Source organism: Elephas maximus, chromosome 16, assembly GCF_024166365.1.
Source record: "Elephas maximus indicus isolate mEleMax1 chromosome 16, mEleMax1 primary haplotype, whole genome shotgun sequence".
Taxonomy (NCBI): Eukaryota; Metazoa; Chordata; class Mammalia; order Proboscidea; family Elephantidae; genus Elephas; species Elephas maximus.
Genome location: NC_064834.1, coordinates 48,721,898 through 48,738,884, shown reverse-complemented (window position 1 = coordinate 48,738,884; position 16,987 = coordinate 48,721,898). Strand labels below are relative to the sequence as shown.

Sequence of the window (16,987 nt, the reverse complement as noted above, 5' to 3'; positions counted from 1 at the left end):
GATGACCCTGGAAACCCTGGTGGTGTAGTGCTTAAGTGCTACAGCTGCTAACCAAAAGGTCGGCCGTTTGAATCCAGCAGGTGGTCCTTGAAAACTCTATGGGGGCAGTTCTACTCTGTCCGATAGGGTCGCTGTGGGTCGGAATTGACTCAACAGCAATGGGTTTTTTTTTTTTTTTTCAAGGACCATTTATGCTTTAACATTCAAGGTAGAACCAGCCTGCACATAACAGAAATAGAAACTGTGAAGAACATATCTTAAAACTGGTCAGAATAAAATGAGACTGCCTTAAGCCAATTTTTGCAAAAGTATCATCCCATTCATAGTTCATCAGGAAAATTTAACAAAATGGACTTGTTTTAAATAAAAAGGTATCTATAAGGACATCTAGAACTTTTTTTTTGAAGAAAATACTGTAATGCAAAGGTGAGACCTAAGTTTTACTAACAGCAGTTCCCATTATTTAGTAAAGGGCTAAAAAGGGTTGCTACAGCAATTACAAACTTTTGAACAGACATAATTTATGTCTTTGTCTCACATTTAATAAAAAATTGCATTTTTAATAGATTCAAAGTTGAAAGGAGGCCGAAAAGCCATTCAGTCCAACACCCTCACTTTATAATAGAGTTTCTAGTACACCAAGTTGAAAGATAAATTTCAAGTATCAAATAATCCCTTGTCATCCCATACTGCTGGATCAAAGAAAGTTAGCAAAAAGTAAATTTAACATTTTAAAATCACTAGTCACTAAACAGTAGTAAAGTGTTCTTACATGCCTATAAAAATTCTAGACTCATAGGATTTAATACTTATGGATTTTGATACTATATCATAAACTGTTAATTATATACTTATCAAGCTTTTAAACAATGTTTTGAGAATATTTCTTTTCTACCAACTTCTGAAACAAGCCTGTCTACTCCAGTTATAAATGCAGTGTGATCATCACTTAACAACAAAAAGCCCAACAACTTGCAAGTAAGTTGAATACAATAAAAATCAGTATCAAAATGCTTACCTTTTGGAAGCAAATAATGATAGACACTCTGAATACAAGAACAGCTACCTACTCTATCAACTCAGGATATGGCAGAAAACTATGCTGTTTTCCATTCCATTTCCCTTATGCAGCTCTGTTTCTCTTATGTAATTTTCCTGATTCCTACACCTTGTTAAGGCGTAACAATCCCTGAATTAAGTCCAAAACATCAGACCAATCGGAGAAGAAAATTCTGGTTTAAAAGAAAGAAGTCCTTTCTTTTGAAGAGGTCATACAACTGAAGAGTGCAATATCACTAAGTATCAACTTGAAGATAAAACAAAACAAACAACAAAAAAACCCAAACCCAAACCTGTTGCCATTGAGTCGATTCCGACTCATAGCAACCCTATAGGGCAGAGTAGAACTGCCCCACAGGGTTTCCAGGGAGAGGCTGGTGGATTCGAACTTTCGACCTTTTGGTTAGCGGCCAAACGCTTAACCACTGTGCCAGCAGGGCTCCAAAACTTGAAGATAGGATCACTTAAAAAAGATTCATTTATGAGATACTAGATTATAATCCTATTACAATGATCTGGCCACCTGCTTTAACTGGGTAATAAGAAATCAAATAGTTGTAGCTTTGAAATTTAGAAAGAAATAATAATTGGGTTTCCAGAAAAATGTTCTATGAACATGTGGCAAAACTGAGTACAGGGAAATGAAGGCAACAAGCTTTAGTACCATCAAAAATTTTGATTTTATAAACATCAGACCAAATGACAGAAAGAGCAAAATAGCCAGGCTGCCTGAGGCAAAAAATATTGACTAAAACACCAGCTACCAATAATAGCATCATCTTTGAATATAAAAAATCATTAGAAAGGACCAAACATCATTTCAACCAGTCTATGGGTAATTTATGGGACACCCTGGTGGCTAGTGGTTAAATGCCATGACTGCTAACCAAAAGGTTGGCAGTTCAAATCCACCAGGTGTTCCTTGGAAACTCTACGGGGCAGTTCTACTCTGTCCTGGAGGGTGGCTTTGAGTCAGAGCTGACTCGACAGCAACCGTTTTTTTTTTTTTTTTAATGGGTGATTACATCACCAGCTTGAAAAAGCAGCTAAAATTTTTTCCTTGCGTTATTTCTAATCTGTATTACGATTCAGTTCTTCTTATTAACCACTTTACAACAGAAACCACTTCATACTCTGCAAGTTCTTTATACACCTAGTTTCTAAAAACCACAATATAAATGTTGAGCAAGATACAATACCCTGCCATTTCATTACGCTGTTGTTTATTTGTCTTGGTAAAAAGCAATACCAGCATTCTCACCAAAAGTCAGAATTACTGTAATAATCTTGAGATATTTTTGCTTTTATACTTATGCCTTTAAGAAAAGAGCATGCAAAAATTATTAAATCATTATTCTCCTTGGGCAAGCAATCCAAGCATAAAGTTTTACTCTCAGGAAACTATGGAAAACCAAGTCCAGCCAGAAGAAAATGTTATGAAAATATCAATTAAGTGAAAAGACTACTTTTAATATATAGTGCAATGAAGAAAACTGACGTCGTCCATGGGGAGTATCAAATTAAAAGTACAGTCATGTGCTGCTTAACATTCACAATAATTCTGTGAAATGGGACGTTACATGATTTGGATGTTGTGGGAACACATTATGTACAGGCAGTCTCCAGGGTTACTGCCCAGCTCCGTTTGCTGTTCCACCCACTTGAGGAGCAGGAACAGTCCTGCCCTGCCATCCCCACTGCAGCCTAATTGCAGAACAATGCCCAGAGCTGTATCCACTGGATACAGGAGGCAGCCTTGTCGGGCAAGAGCTGTATGGGCAACCAGATAGGGACTTTGCGCACATATTGGTGGGGTATGCAGTGTGGGGGGTGCAGAGGTGGCGACAGGGACTCGGTGTGTGGGCGTCAGGAGCATAGCTGGTGGTGGCTGCCCTGTTGGTGCAGCTGCCTCTGCTGCCCAGAGCCGGGAGCCTTCAAGCGCTGCTGGGCCAGCGAATGAAGCCAGGAAGAGGGGAGGCAGAAGCAGCAGGCAGAGAAGGAGCTGCGACCGACTGGGATGCACCCTGGAACCCCACCGCTCATTCACTCTGGGGGTTTGCGGTCTTTAAAACCATTCCCAAACTAAACCCACTGCCATCTAATTAAAACTATTAGGAGGAAACAAGAAACAAAAGGAAAGCTGCTTTTCCTTTAAAAAACAAAAAACCCTTATGGAACCACAGATATATATATGTGGACGCTGCCCAAATGCATGATATGTGGCGCATGACCGTACTGAGCTATAAGGTAGTGCTGCACCTAATTACTGACGCACAATTTTGTAGGAGCAACTTCTAGTTATCTAAATGATTTCATCTGGAGAGAATTTATCATAAAAAATTACCAACTTTCATTACCACATGCATAAAACCAAGCTTTTAAAACAGTTTTTTCACAACAAAATTTATTAGAAGAATAGTGGTTTTGAAAAGTCTAGCATCCAGTGAGAACTACCATACACAACATTACAGTTGGGAATGTTTCTCCAAAATGTCCTGGTCAAATAATACAATGGAACCATTAAATCTTACACATGCACGAAAGAACTAGCGCTTCTGACATACAATGCAAAAAAAAAAAAAGGGGACCACATGGATTAAAGTTTTAAGTACTCATCACATACATTAAGACACAGCTTATTTTAGTCCAGTCAAAAATCAGAACTGCATTAAAAAATTTAATGTAGTGCAATCAAACAAAAAAAAACTTAATTTGTGATCATAAGTGCTCTACTACATGAACATTGATCATAGCAAGGAACAAAAAGTTCAAATCACACAGTACAAAAAAATCCGTAAATAAATATAAACTACAGTACAAGAGAAATATTAAATTATACAATTCCGTCAAACTGTAAACAGTATATTGAAATGAGGTCCATAAGAGTAAAGGGGGTTCCTGTTTTGTTGCATGACACTTGAACTTTTAGAAATCTGAAAAATGCCATTTTCCGCATCTTCAAAGGCTATGCACTTTATATATGGACAAAATTCCTTTTGGATGTAAGATATCAAATATTAAAGCAGAGGAATAATCTACTCTGTTAAGCACAGATAGTACTGCAGAAAACAAAAGAAGTTTTTAAGAATAAAGACCTCTTGTAGACAAGTCAGCATTAAAGATGCAAAGGGCTGAAACATCACAATTAGAACTTCACATCAGAAGAGCTTGTCAGTGAGGACTTCAAGGTTACCAATTATACTGCCAAAAAGCTGCTAAGAAGCAGACCCAGACCTCTGCTAATTTTTGACATTTTACATACTCATGTCACAACACCAACTTTGGCAGAATCACTACTAATAAACTCAAAGCACTCCTGGCCCAATGGTTCCATCACAGTGGCCAGTGCACAGAATTCTCTGAAGACATTGCATAAACTAGAATGTAGAGGTCAGACATCCAAGGACCAGTGCTTGAATTCAGTAGTAGTTATGGTGAAAAAGCAAGAGCCACATCAAGGAGGAACTGCATCTGTTACAGTTTACAGAAGCAGAAGGAATGTTTTTTTAATTGTGCTGGCTATTAGTGGCATTTAAAAAATATCATTTAACCTTGTGTGTATGTGTGTGTGGTGTGCTGGCTATACATTTATGCACATTTTGTTTTTTTAAATACACTGTTAACAGGAACCCCCATATTATCTGCTCAGTAGTAATAACTGAATATATAGAATGCCACTATAAGAGTGTGAGGCACCGTGTGCTGGAGAGTTATATGCAGCTTTAAAATCTGTTTGGCTGAGTTATACCTGGATACCTGAACTGAGTTTTTAAGTTGACATTCATCAAGGATGTGCTACCAGCACGTAGAAATAAAAGCAAAACAGAAAAATACAAGTCACTGTTAGGTTTAAGAATAGCATCAAAGTACCTGAATTGAGTGAGAATAGTGTGTAAACTGTCCCTGAGGGTTTTTAAACAGTGTGTACAAGTTGGATTCCTAAGAACATTAGTTTTATTTAACAACGTGGACTGATAAAATACCAAGGTCTGACAATTTAAAGTGGAGGTTATAAAGAATTATATGCAAACACTCCAAATGTATATTTTATACATTTCTTCTCAGAGCAGCAATAAGCTGCTGTAAAGTATACATCCCATCAGAACAAGCAACATGTGGGAGTCAGATAAAGGTTTCTTAATCTGGTTTTCTGACAGCACAGCATTATCAATATCCAATGACTATATCTTTCCTAGATCAGAATGTAACTATTTCGACTAGCAATATAGGATTAGACTTTTAATCAAACACTTTGCTATTACATACTAAAATTCCTTAAACTTACTAATGCTGGTATACTAACCTAGTTAATTATCCCCCCTCATTTTAGAAATATACCCTTCTACAACTTAAAAACATATTAAGATCCATTTTCAGTCCTTTGATGTAAAAAGCATGTCAGTGAATTAATATTAAAAATTTACACAGTAAAAAGGCTTGAATTTCAGCCAAAGATTCTAAATACTGCTCATTCCCTGAAGACTTAAAGGGAGAGAGAATCCCTACCCATTATTCCTAGTGGTTTATTTTTCTAGAATGGTCTGACTGAATTTTTCATGTTGGGGACTTTTCCCCTCACCTCCTCTCAAATTCCAATTCTTAAGCCTGAAATGCTTAATGAAATGGGATAACGAGGCAATCACTTGGAATTGCTTAAAAGGTACAAAATGTTGTCTTTTTTTTTAAAATAAGGATTACTTATATAAATGTGATCTGACCCCATATTATGTATGTAGTATGTTTTTATATTTTTAAATAATCATCCTAAAACTTATAGTACCTCAGACTCTGAAGATAAATTAAGACTTTAGTGTCGTAACAGAAAAAGTGCTGAATTATCCCTTTTCTAGTACTTCAAATGTTTCTGACAAGTGCTTTCCTAGCGACAGCAAAGTGTACTGTATACCCTTCCACCAAGCAGGAAAAAAAAAAGTCAACTGGATGAAAGAAACGACTTTTAGGAGTGTAGCACCGCGTATTTACCAAACTTAAATAGGAGTTGTTTCACTCATTTGGAGGGGGCAAATATATTCTAGATTGAAATTCTATTTGGCTATTGACGGTTAAAAATCCCTGCTCTACTGTGTCAATGTCCTGTGTCCAACTACCCCACTCCCCCACCCCCAGTCCCCTTACACACTATCCACTGAGAATCTAATCTCTAAAGAGATTATTTTAAAATTTATGTTTTCAGGACATACCTGAGAAAGGGTGCAATTATGCAGAACAAGGAACCCAAGACTGCACTAATACTGGTTATACGTTCATAAATTCTTTCCCAAGACAAATCTAAAATGTCTAAGAGGTATGGATCTTCAAATATGTCTTACTGCTTTAGATTTTTTTTTTTTGGTATGTGTGTAGGGTCATTTCCAGTGTTGAAAAGATCATCTTGAGCCTGTACAATGACAGCTCAACAAAGGGTAAAAAAGTTCATTTCCACATTCAAACAATAAAGATTAAATATTATGATTAAAATATCTGCTACATCCAATAAATCTATGATTAACTAAAAGTGCTTGCTTTTCAGCTTTTATTGATACAGCTCTAAAGGAACTGGAAACCTTAAAATTACCCCCCAAATAGTTGCAAGATTAATTCCTGATTTGTTTGTCAAATCAACATCAATAAGCCTTGATTCTCATTTTCAAACAATCTAAAACTTTTCTGATAATCAATGAAGATGGCCCAGCTTTACCAAATTATCTATCCTGTGACTAGTTTTTAGTATTTTCGGCTGGAATCGTTAGCCTCTTCTCAAAAGCCTACATATTCTCCCACCTTCCTTCCCATTCCCCAAGCTTTTATAATACCTTAGGGCACACACCTATGGTGTTATGCTACAGGGCTAATGTGTCCTTTTTTAAAAGGCTACTTACTGCAAGGTTATTTGGGAGTAAGAGACAAAAGATACGCAGAGAACTTCCTCCATTTTCCCTTCAGCCACCACGTTCACACAAATCCTACTCAAGTCTCAAGGACAAAATCAATCCAAAATAAACTGAGGAGGAGGGGTTTGGAGGTCTGCATTCCTTGAACCACAATTATACTTTTTCCTTTTCAGGAGATTTTGAAAGCAATTAGTTTTAAAAAAAAATCCCTATATAGCTTAATAGGCTCCTAAGAAGGCTGTTTGGCTAAAGCCATCAAATTTTTAATAATACTTGCCTGACCATTGTATCAATGAAGACCTAATTCTAATGGAAAAGTAATAAGGAAAATCTTTGATATCTTCGTGAAGGCCAAAACTTAACATATAATTTTAAACGTCTCCTATAAAACATTAAGTGGAACAATTCAGTCTGTTGCCACATTCTATCACCAATGACAGCAACCCGAATGATTCATATGAAAATGACCTCTGGCATTTAGTTACAGAAAGAAGAATTACAAAAGCAAAAGTAGTTTCCAAATGAAATCTACAGGGATAGAATCTATTAAATAAAATGACATCAAACAGTCATATCTTTTGTAACTATTCAAAATAATTTCATGTTCTGACATTGAGCTAAGATTCATTAATTTGTTTTATAAAAATAACTAACTGAATCTAAGCTTCACTGTATTATGGGGCAATGAAATATAAGAGAATCACAAAGGCTTAGAACCAGGCCTGGCACCATGTGCTTACGTGGGGTAGAGGAAGAACATACAGCTCACAAGCAGCCCAAAGGTTGCTACGTACTGCCTAATGAGAGAAGGTAGTTATGATATGGGCCTTTACAGGTAGTCATTTTTCATCTAATTTAGAGTTCTCTCCAGAAAATTAGGAACTAGACTTCTCATTGTGCCTTATTGTTTTACTGTCTGATCCCATACAGCTCATGTTACAGCTCAGGTACAACGTTGGGGAATGGAAATGCCAATTGGTTGAGGTAATGGTTTATATAAGATAACCAGAGTTCTAAAAGCACTTCAATATTGTAAAGTAAAGGTGTACCAAATAAAGCTAATACACACTTCACACTTGTTGAGCTTGCTCACCAGAACTGAACAGTAATTAACTTCACATAAGGACCCCTATTACCACACAAAGCCTTACTCATACTCATGGTCTGCTGCAGCAAGTATATCAAGCAACATCTAAACTTCAGAACAACAAACTTAATATCAAAAAGTATTATACACACAAATATAAATTATTTTTCCTGAAAGAGAGACCTTGTCCTTCATAGTATTTGGGAAACAGAAAAAAGTGTATAGCTCATCACAAAGTTCAGAGTCACTTTTGAGCCTACTAAACAAAGTAATATACTACATTACTGTCAAGTTTGATGACTAAACCGTCTCAGCAATGAGAAAGCTAATAATAAAAACAAGATACCCTTCCACAGAATGTAGTGTTTTTGATTTCATAGTGCCATAGCTTATCTATTCTATAATATCTATGTTCTCTCATAAAAACGCCAAGAACTGATTTTTAAATAGATTATCTCCCAACTATCATTAGTTGGAGTAATGTCATCATCCACCTACTGGAAAATGTGAGAAAAGAATTTTCGTGACAAAAACAGTTGTGAACTATACTTTCCCACACCATAAAAATGGTCAACCATTTTTTGGGCCATGCAAAACTCTGATTAGCAGAAATTAAGCATGCGAATAGACCAATCTCTATTACACATTTATGAGGGCGTCCCCAAACCAGAATATCTACACTGAAAGTGCCAATAAAGAATAGTGTGGCAAATCAAGAAAAACATTAATGGATCACTGCGGCACCGAGACTGACAACCAGCCATGTGATGAGCCACCTCCAAGAAATACATGGTATAATGGAACTCTGAACACAAAATTTAACATTAAAAGTGCACCTGAATATTACAAACTAACTTTACAAAACCTACAATAAGGTAAAATATATATCTTTTGAAATATTCAGCAGCTTTTAATTTTTTTAAGTTTATTTTTTTTTTGAGAGGCTCATGAAATTTAAAAGGGACCACTATCTAATTTCAACCATGCTTCACAAAACAATAATGGCTATTTTATATTGCAGTTACCAGTGTAATGCAATTAGTGCTTTAAAATAATCTACACTTAAAAAAAAAGAAAAAGAGAGAGACCTTTGGAGGAAATATGCTTATTCAAAAGCTTCTTGGAAAAGAAAGTTTACCTGAATATCAAGTCATGACTGATCTCAAGTGTAATGTTTAAAAGCTTCACAGACATGAATATTACAATCTTCAGGTCTCAGGACTTTTAATCTGAGAAAGTTTAGAGTTTGGTTTGTTTTTTAAATTCACTTTCTAACCAAAACAAATAGTAAGTACTCAAATTTTCACTATTTACAACTCTCAGCCTACAATCTGAAATGACACAATACAAGTTCTCTTATTTAAACTGCAGCATTAAAGGGTAGGCACACCATTCTTCTGCTGCTCGATTGTCATCCACTGAAACACACATAGAAAATATTTATGTTAGTAAAATGATCACTCCATGTACACTACAATGACAAAATTTACACAACTCAACTCATACATCACTTATATAGATTACCACATCGGATTAAACCTCTCTGAATGGTAAAAGTCTACAAAAGTTGAATTTTAGGGCCAGGTTTTTAAATGGGCCTTTAATGATGCCTTTCTGAGAGGGGGATAAGGAAAGCAAGCACAAATTAATTGTTCAAAGAACCTTTTTGCAGCAATCTTGGGCTACTGAATAATCCAAGTATCACGCAAAAAGACACCATGGCTACAATTAGTTGTGTGCTGACAAATTCTTAAGTGTGAAACAAAGTCATTTCTTCATAAGCTTAACCCTTTGCTTTCAGCAAACTTTCTACAACTTCCTTCAACTGCAGATGAAAATCATAACATTTCATAGCATGTTTTTATTGCAACTTCCAGCTAGGCTGGAAAACATTGCAGAGTCATATACTGCTTTTGAACCCAAACTGCTTTTTCTGTTGTGAAGACTAGAAAGCTAAGAGGAAACAGGCTCAGTCATCCACTCATTAAACTGCTACACGAAATAACCAAACCAAAAGAGGAACACAAGCCCATACTATGCCAAGAATGAGCAGTGCATATATTTTAATAACAGCAATGGTGTGCCTAACCTTTGAACACATAGGTTGCTGGGGGAAAAACATCCTTAACCTAATTTAATTAACTGCCCCAAAGTTTTCAGGCAAGAATTTATGCCTCGACAATAACTGGACCTACTTACTCCTCCTCAAGCTGTTAGTAGCCATCTGAAATCATCAACCTCAATTTAACCACTGCTCTAAGTTTGATTTTGTTTTACAAAAAACTCTAGTGATTTTTTTTTTTCTTTTGCTAAGCATTTAGAAAACTAGAATGGCCTGACCATCTTTCCCAGCAATTAGAATACAGGGTGTATGTGGTATGGATTTTGTTTTACACAAATAGTTAATTTTAATTTGGTCACAATGCAAAATTAAATCCCATGGGCTTTACTTATCAGTTATTCTTGAAAAAACTGTATGAAATAAACTTTCCAAAGTTAATTACTTTAATTGAAAAAGCCCATCTCAAAAAAAAAAGAAAAGAAAGCTTAGATGTTCTTCAAGGAGTACTTGTTCAAACACTATCTGAAAGTTCCTTAAATGTGTGCTAAACAACCATGAAAATCAGGTGAATATCAGAAAGCATTACACAGGCGATATTATGTAGGATGCCAAGAAGAAAAAAAATCTAACCAACAAAATTAAATAAAAACTAAAAAACAAAAAGCCACCCTTGTACTGGTATTTGGATTAATTAAAAAGAAACTCCAATGAGCTTGACTCCTGATTGAATTATTGTTAGAAACGCTATACAACCTAAATCACATTCAGTTACCCTGGGGTTGTGTTTCTTTTCTCACCACAGACATGAATCATTCATTAGTGTGGATATTTAGGCAAACTACTGAGTCTGTAAAACGTAGATATCACTTTTGCAGTATCATAGTTACTTATACACATTTCTTTCCCTATTTCTCCCATCCCCAATAAACAGATCTTGAATATTTTAAACCAGTTAATACAACAACATTCAGTCGTTAGTTAGCACATGATCAAATCTGTAAAAGGATTTAAGAATACAAAGAAAACTAGTTTGCTAAAATGAGGCATCCTCTATCGTTTTATGTAATGTACCCTGACTGCTTCTGAGTAAGAACGGAGCTCGTCCTCCATGAGATAAGGCTGTATCCTCACTTGTTGGTGAGACCAAATTCTACCCTTAGAAAATCTCAAATGAAATTACAGCAAAGGTAGTGTTACAAAGTAATTAACTGAAGTTATGACTGAAGGTAGTGTGTGTACCTTTTCCACCTCTTACCCCTCTGGGTGAGCACTGAATAGACTGCTAATTTATTAAGTAAATTTAATAGTGACAAGAAAATTATAAAATGTAAATTGGTCACTGGATAACCAAATTTCTTGAGTTCAAAGAGTTCATTATTCTTCTTATAAGTGTTTTCTTTAGTTTAATCCTTCCATTAGTTGAATCTTAGAAGCAAAAATGTGAATAATTTAATAAGATGGCTTTCCAATTTGCAATGATAAAGCTCCCAGTACGACAGAGGTGGTTTCTAAAAGGGGGCTTTTTTTCCACCTTTAAAAAAATAAAAAAAGCGGGGGTCGGGGGGCAAATATAACTTAAGGGGGGGAAAAAAAACACAATATAAAATGAAAGAAAAGCATGCAGGCTCTACAGGCAAAGAGTCCACTTCCATGTATCTGTGTTCTCTGTGAGGTAACTCAATTCTCTTTTGTAGAGAAACATGCAAAAGGCCAAACAATATTCCGAGCCATACTGCACATGGAAATTTTAAAATATGCACATTCTGAATGCACCTTTCATCTCTGTACACACAAGTCAATGCAAAATCTGCAAAGAAACAGGTGTCACAGTAAATGAAGTTAGGTGCAAGCAATGACAGCTAAACAATGCAGTAGTGCTCACCCAGTTTGTACAGTAATTGGCACTCTACAGTATTCCTACTCATTTTTTGATTCATTTGCACTTTGTGCTGCCTCTCCCTGGGGATCTAATTCAATCTTTACGGAAACATCTGGCCCCTCCGACCTCATTAATTTCATCTTTTTCTTTGGAGGGTTTTTCAAAGTGCCCAGCCTCTCCTTTACTTTGTACTCCAGTGTACTGTGGGGAATCCCATAAATACTCTGAGCTTTGGAAACACTCATTTTTCCACTCATAACCACTGAGATTGCTTCCTCCAGTATCTCACTGTTGTACTGTCTGTAACGCCCTCTTTTCTTCCGAGGCTGCTTGGAGCCAGAGTCTCCTTCTTGATCCGATGTGGGATATGGCTGTCCAGAGGTAGACTGCTCAGCATCTGAGCCCCAAGAATCAGGTCCAGCATCTAGCATGCTTTTTCTATTTTGTTTTGGAAGAATAGCCCTTAATTTTTTACTAAGCGCGCTCTCCGTTTGTGAACCCATTACCAAAGAGCTATAGCTGTACTGATCACCAGTGCGAGATTCCCAAGAAAGATCCATTCCTCGAACTTGCGGTATCTTTAAATCTACAGGAGATGAATGGCTCGCATCCTTTTTTCCATCGTGTTTTGCTTGAAGTGCCATTTTTGGAAAGGCAGAGTTTTCTGCAAGAAAAGGAAGGTCACTGATGTTGCTGAGTGCACCATTTCCCCTGAATTTCATACGGCTGAGGTTGAATTCATAATGTGGTTTCGCCCAAGAGGCTTCCCTGGATAATATTAAGTGTTGTCCATGATTCTGTAATCCAGATGGCCCAAGGCTGGCAGCTGTGGACAATTGGTTTCTGCTCAGTAGTTCTTCACTAATCTGCAGAGATCGAGCCAGTGGAACTTTGAGTGATGTGGAGTGTCCAAAACCTTCCCTGGCTCCATCCTGTAAGCTTCTTGGAGGTACCCCATCACCACTCCGAAGTCCGTCTGGGCGGTACTGGCTGGGTCTCCCAGGTCGCCTAATTGGATGGAAGGAAACTGATGTGAGCAGGACTTGCACAGGTAGGGAGGGATGGGTGAGGGGACCACTCCTTTATTAGAAGGCCTTGCTTGGGTAACATCACTTTGTGTTATTTATTTATTTTTCTCTAAAATTAAAAAAAAAAAAGGTCTCAGCAGTTAGTTTTAAAACTTGTTCACAAAAAAAGAAAAAGGAAAAAAGAAAAAAACAACAAAAAAACAAAAACAGGAGCTTTTTGGGCAAAGAAAAATTAAACCTGTCAGCTGGTCTCTGGCTGGGTTCACAAATTTTCGGAGAAAAAGTTTCGCGCAACTGTCTGAAAATAGCACCTTAATTATTAATTACAAAGTAATCATCAGTCTCCATAGATCTACACAGAATTGTGTTACCAATGTGACGTTACCACTAAACAAGTACAGTAATAAAAGAGTAAGCCAAATTATTTATTTTAATGCAACATATTCAACATTCGTGACAACCAGCTGCAAAACTGGAACCATTTACACTGGTGGAACTCATATAATTGCTCATTTGTCCCACAAACAAGTTGATGTTCATTATTAAAAATCAAACAACTCCAAATAGCATTCCTTATTTTGCTTGGAAAAAAAATATATAGCTGCGGCCAAAAATTAAAAACAAAACTAAAAAACCCATTGCGCATTATAACTTACCATACTTCTCCATTTTAAAATACTATCAGTTGCAGATACATGAGTATTACTGATTCTGCATTTAAAATATTCCAAGCTTTAAAGAAATTACTCTTTATTTTCCCCACAAATTTGTTCCTTAAATTTTAGTCGAAGTAATCATTGTCAGAGGTACATGAACAACTTCACGGTAGTTTCCTTTGGTTAAAAAAAAAACTTCTCTTCTTGAAATATTAAGCATCTATTTTGGTATTTTAAGTGGATAGCTTTCAAATAATGTTCACACAAAGCTAATTCATAATTCTGATTTTCACAACAGAGAAAGATTATCAAGATTGGCAACTGGCAAAGCATGCCCAAGGGGAATGATTACATTAACTAGGCACAATAGTGAATTTTGCATGAATGATGGTAAGCCACATAGGTTCTCCATGAGTCCATAGGGACACTCTGTGCTGTCATAGTAAGTAACACAGCAAGGATAACAACTGAATATTCAACTAAAATATGGGCAGTACTTTTGGTCTATTTGTCTCCCGTAAAACAAAAGCATGTAGAAAACGCCTTCCATTCGGAGGGATAAACACAGCAACTTCAACCATATAATACATGGACTTGGTAGCCCAGTTTAAAGTGAACTGCAAGCAAGAGAGTCATTTATGTAAACCACATTTGCGATTCTCCTGCATATACCCTTAATTATACAACTTAAGATTTGTGTGTGTGTACGTGTCTGGAACTCACTGACTTGGGACCATGCTGACTTATACATAGTATATAGTGAAAAGAAGAGTTTAAGAAAAAATAGTAAACTATGTAAAATAGATTAACAGTTATTTTTAGATGAAAAAAAGGAAGTGAGGAACAGAAAAATAACAAAATTTTAGAGAAAATAAAGGGGGTAGGGGTATTTTAGAAGTCAGTAAAGGAATCCCTCAGTTTCAAGGTAATTAAGAATAAGTTGGAAAAAGTTAGCCCATTTGGTGTCTACTTGTTACTTTATTGTCTAAACAATTTCCCAAGTTTATATTCTACAAGTTAAATAAACCTATTTAATTTAGACCTATTGAAGTTATTTTTCATATCTAGATGAAAGTGACTTTTGGTCACAACACAGTTATACGGAAGTACCTTCTCAATATGACTTCTAAATATCTTCAATACCTGACTTTTCTAAATGGCTACAAGGTACACACATAGTGAGGATTCGACAATTCTTATACTGTATAATTAGGTAGTTGGAGAATTCACTTAACTTTGCTATGAGTTATCAAAACTGAGCATGTAATAATGTCCTGGCAGCATAAAATAGCTATCCATCAACATCTACAACCATTCTTACCTATTAGAAAACAAAAAACATATAATTACATTTTCTGAACTGTAATACAAAGTTAAAATTACAGTTCGAGTCAACAAACAAAACCAAACCAAAAACAAATACACACACACACACACACCGCTAGAGATAGCAAGTTAAATACTTGAGTCCAATTTTCATTCTAAAACTTCAGCACACACAATACTGCCTTTACATCTTCACTTTGGAATTATTTAGCTAGGGTTTCACACTCCAAAACACTCAGCAACAAAAAGTCCAAAGACTTAGTCTTGCCATAATCATGATTATTTACTATTTAAAACTGATCTATACTAGCCGAGTTTAGATTGCACAGATTATACTTTTACTTGATAGATTAAAAGTCATTTTACAATAGTCCCACCTATGAGCCTGTTACTTTGAAGGGTTACTTATTAAAATATACAAGGGAGACTTGCACCAATCTTTGATACATTATCTATATAAAACTATGGAAGGCTACAAATATTTTCCCTTACCCGTTCCCTTGAGTACTGGAGCAGCCTGTAGAATGGCTCAGGGAAGTGCTGCCAGCACATGGACTTTTCTTAGTGGACAGATCAAGTACACCGTCTGTAGAGACACAAAGGAACATCTGAAGATATTAAAAGCTAGGAGCGAACGTGAATTGTGTAGGCTAAAACTGAAAAAGTGGTAGCTCTAGTCAACTAACAGGTATACTAGCCACATATGTATTTGAGTTAGTAAATCAATTCACATAATAAATTCAGTATAATTTTTCCTCCTGAAGCTATATAAATTTAGCAGAGCATGTTATGTTTAATATTACCAAGGGTTAAATATTTTATTAATTGGGTAAAAAGAAGAGGTAAAGCAGGTCATAGGAAATGTTAAGACAGAGCGAGGTATTAGAAATACCAGTTTACCCGGCATGAGGTTCTGCACTAGGACTACTAGGCTTCACTTTCTAAATTTACCTTGATCAAACCATATGAGTTTTTAATGTTCCACACAATGCCATACAAACTATATAACCAAAAACATCAAAAGTATATAAAGGCTGGATTTTGATTAAATTACATCTATATATGTATAAAACAGTTGTTAACTATTTATAATGTGGGTAGGTCCTAATTCCTCTTTGGACACATCTGCAAAAAAAATTGTACATTTGAAGTCAATCTTTTGAAGAAATCTTCAAAGATTCAAAATTCACTTGAGAAATTTTCAAAGGCAGTTTTTCCACAAATAAGGTATTACAAACTGGTAGGCAAAGTTTAGGGAAAGAAAGAAGAAACAGTCTTGATACTGGTTAAGTGCCTGGAGGTGTTACAATTTTATTGAAGTAAGACCAAATTACAAATTCATGTTACTGATATACAAAATCAGAAGATCTTTTTCCCCCTCAAAGACTTTTTTTTTCCTTATAGACACATCTAGAAATCTCGCAGTCTGGACTCTTAAAGCTGCCATTCTTTCCAAAATTAACAGAGCAAAATAATATTCAATGCATCTGATTTTCAGGTGCCAGCAGAGAGGCTCTGCTATCTAGTTATATTAAAAACTGTCTGAGTATAGAACCTACTTAAGACTTGTGTCTGAGGACGTTGTAACTTCCTATTTCAGGCTGTTAAAAATACACATGCTCTGATTTTGTAGACAGCCAAACAAACAAAAAAGCCCATATTCACATATATCTAAGTTCTCTCCCTTAAAGTAATTAACATTTATAATTGTAATTTTATGGAATCACATATCCTAACCCAATTAGACATCTAACACACAAAATGCACTGCTGAAAAGTTTTTGAATCAAAGATAGTACTATTGAAAGACTTTTTAAGTCTGTCTAATCAAACAAGCAACCTATTTTAAGTCTACCAATAAATATTGTGATTAAAGTTGAAAGCATACTAAAATTCATTAGAGAAATGTAGTTTTAAAAATTCTGTTTCATTTGTAGTCTATTCATTATAATCTTATAGTTAAAATTTCTCTTGGGGAGCACATGCTGTCAATAAACATA

General features: G+C 35.7%; 1 protein-coding gene across 6 annotated transcripts in view; it reads right to left on the bottom strand.

Moving 5' to 3' along the window:
• The window catches only part of LCOR (ligand dependent nuclear receptor corepressor), a 147,213-nt gene that overhangs the window by 23,215 nt on the left and 107,011 nt on the right, over positions 1-16,987 (bottom strand). For 5 of the 6 annotated variants that reach the window (XM_049856111.1, XM_049856112.1, XM_049856113.1 and 2 more), the window contains one exon: positions 15,481-15,574. In XM_049856111.1, the coding sequence (XP_049712068.1) occupies positions 15,481-15,574 (94 nt within the window). Of the gene's footprint in view, positions 1-6,196; positions 12,987-15,480; positions 15,575-16,987 lie in introns of those variants that run through there. The other variant, XM_049856115.1, reaches the window with a different exon arrangement.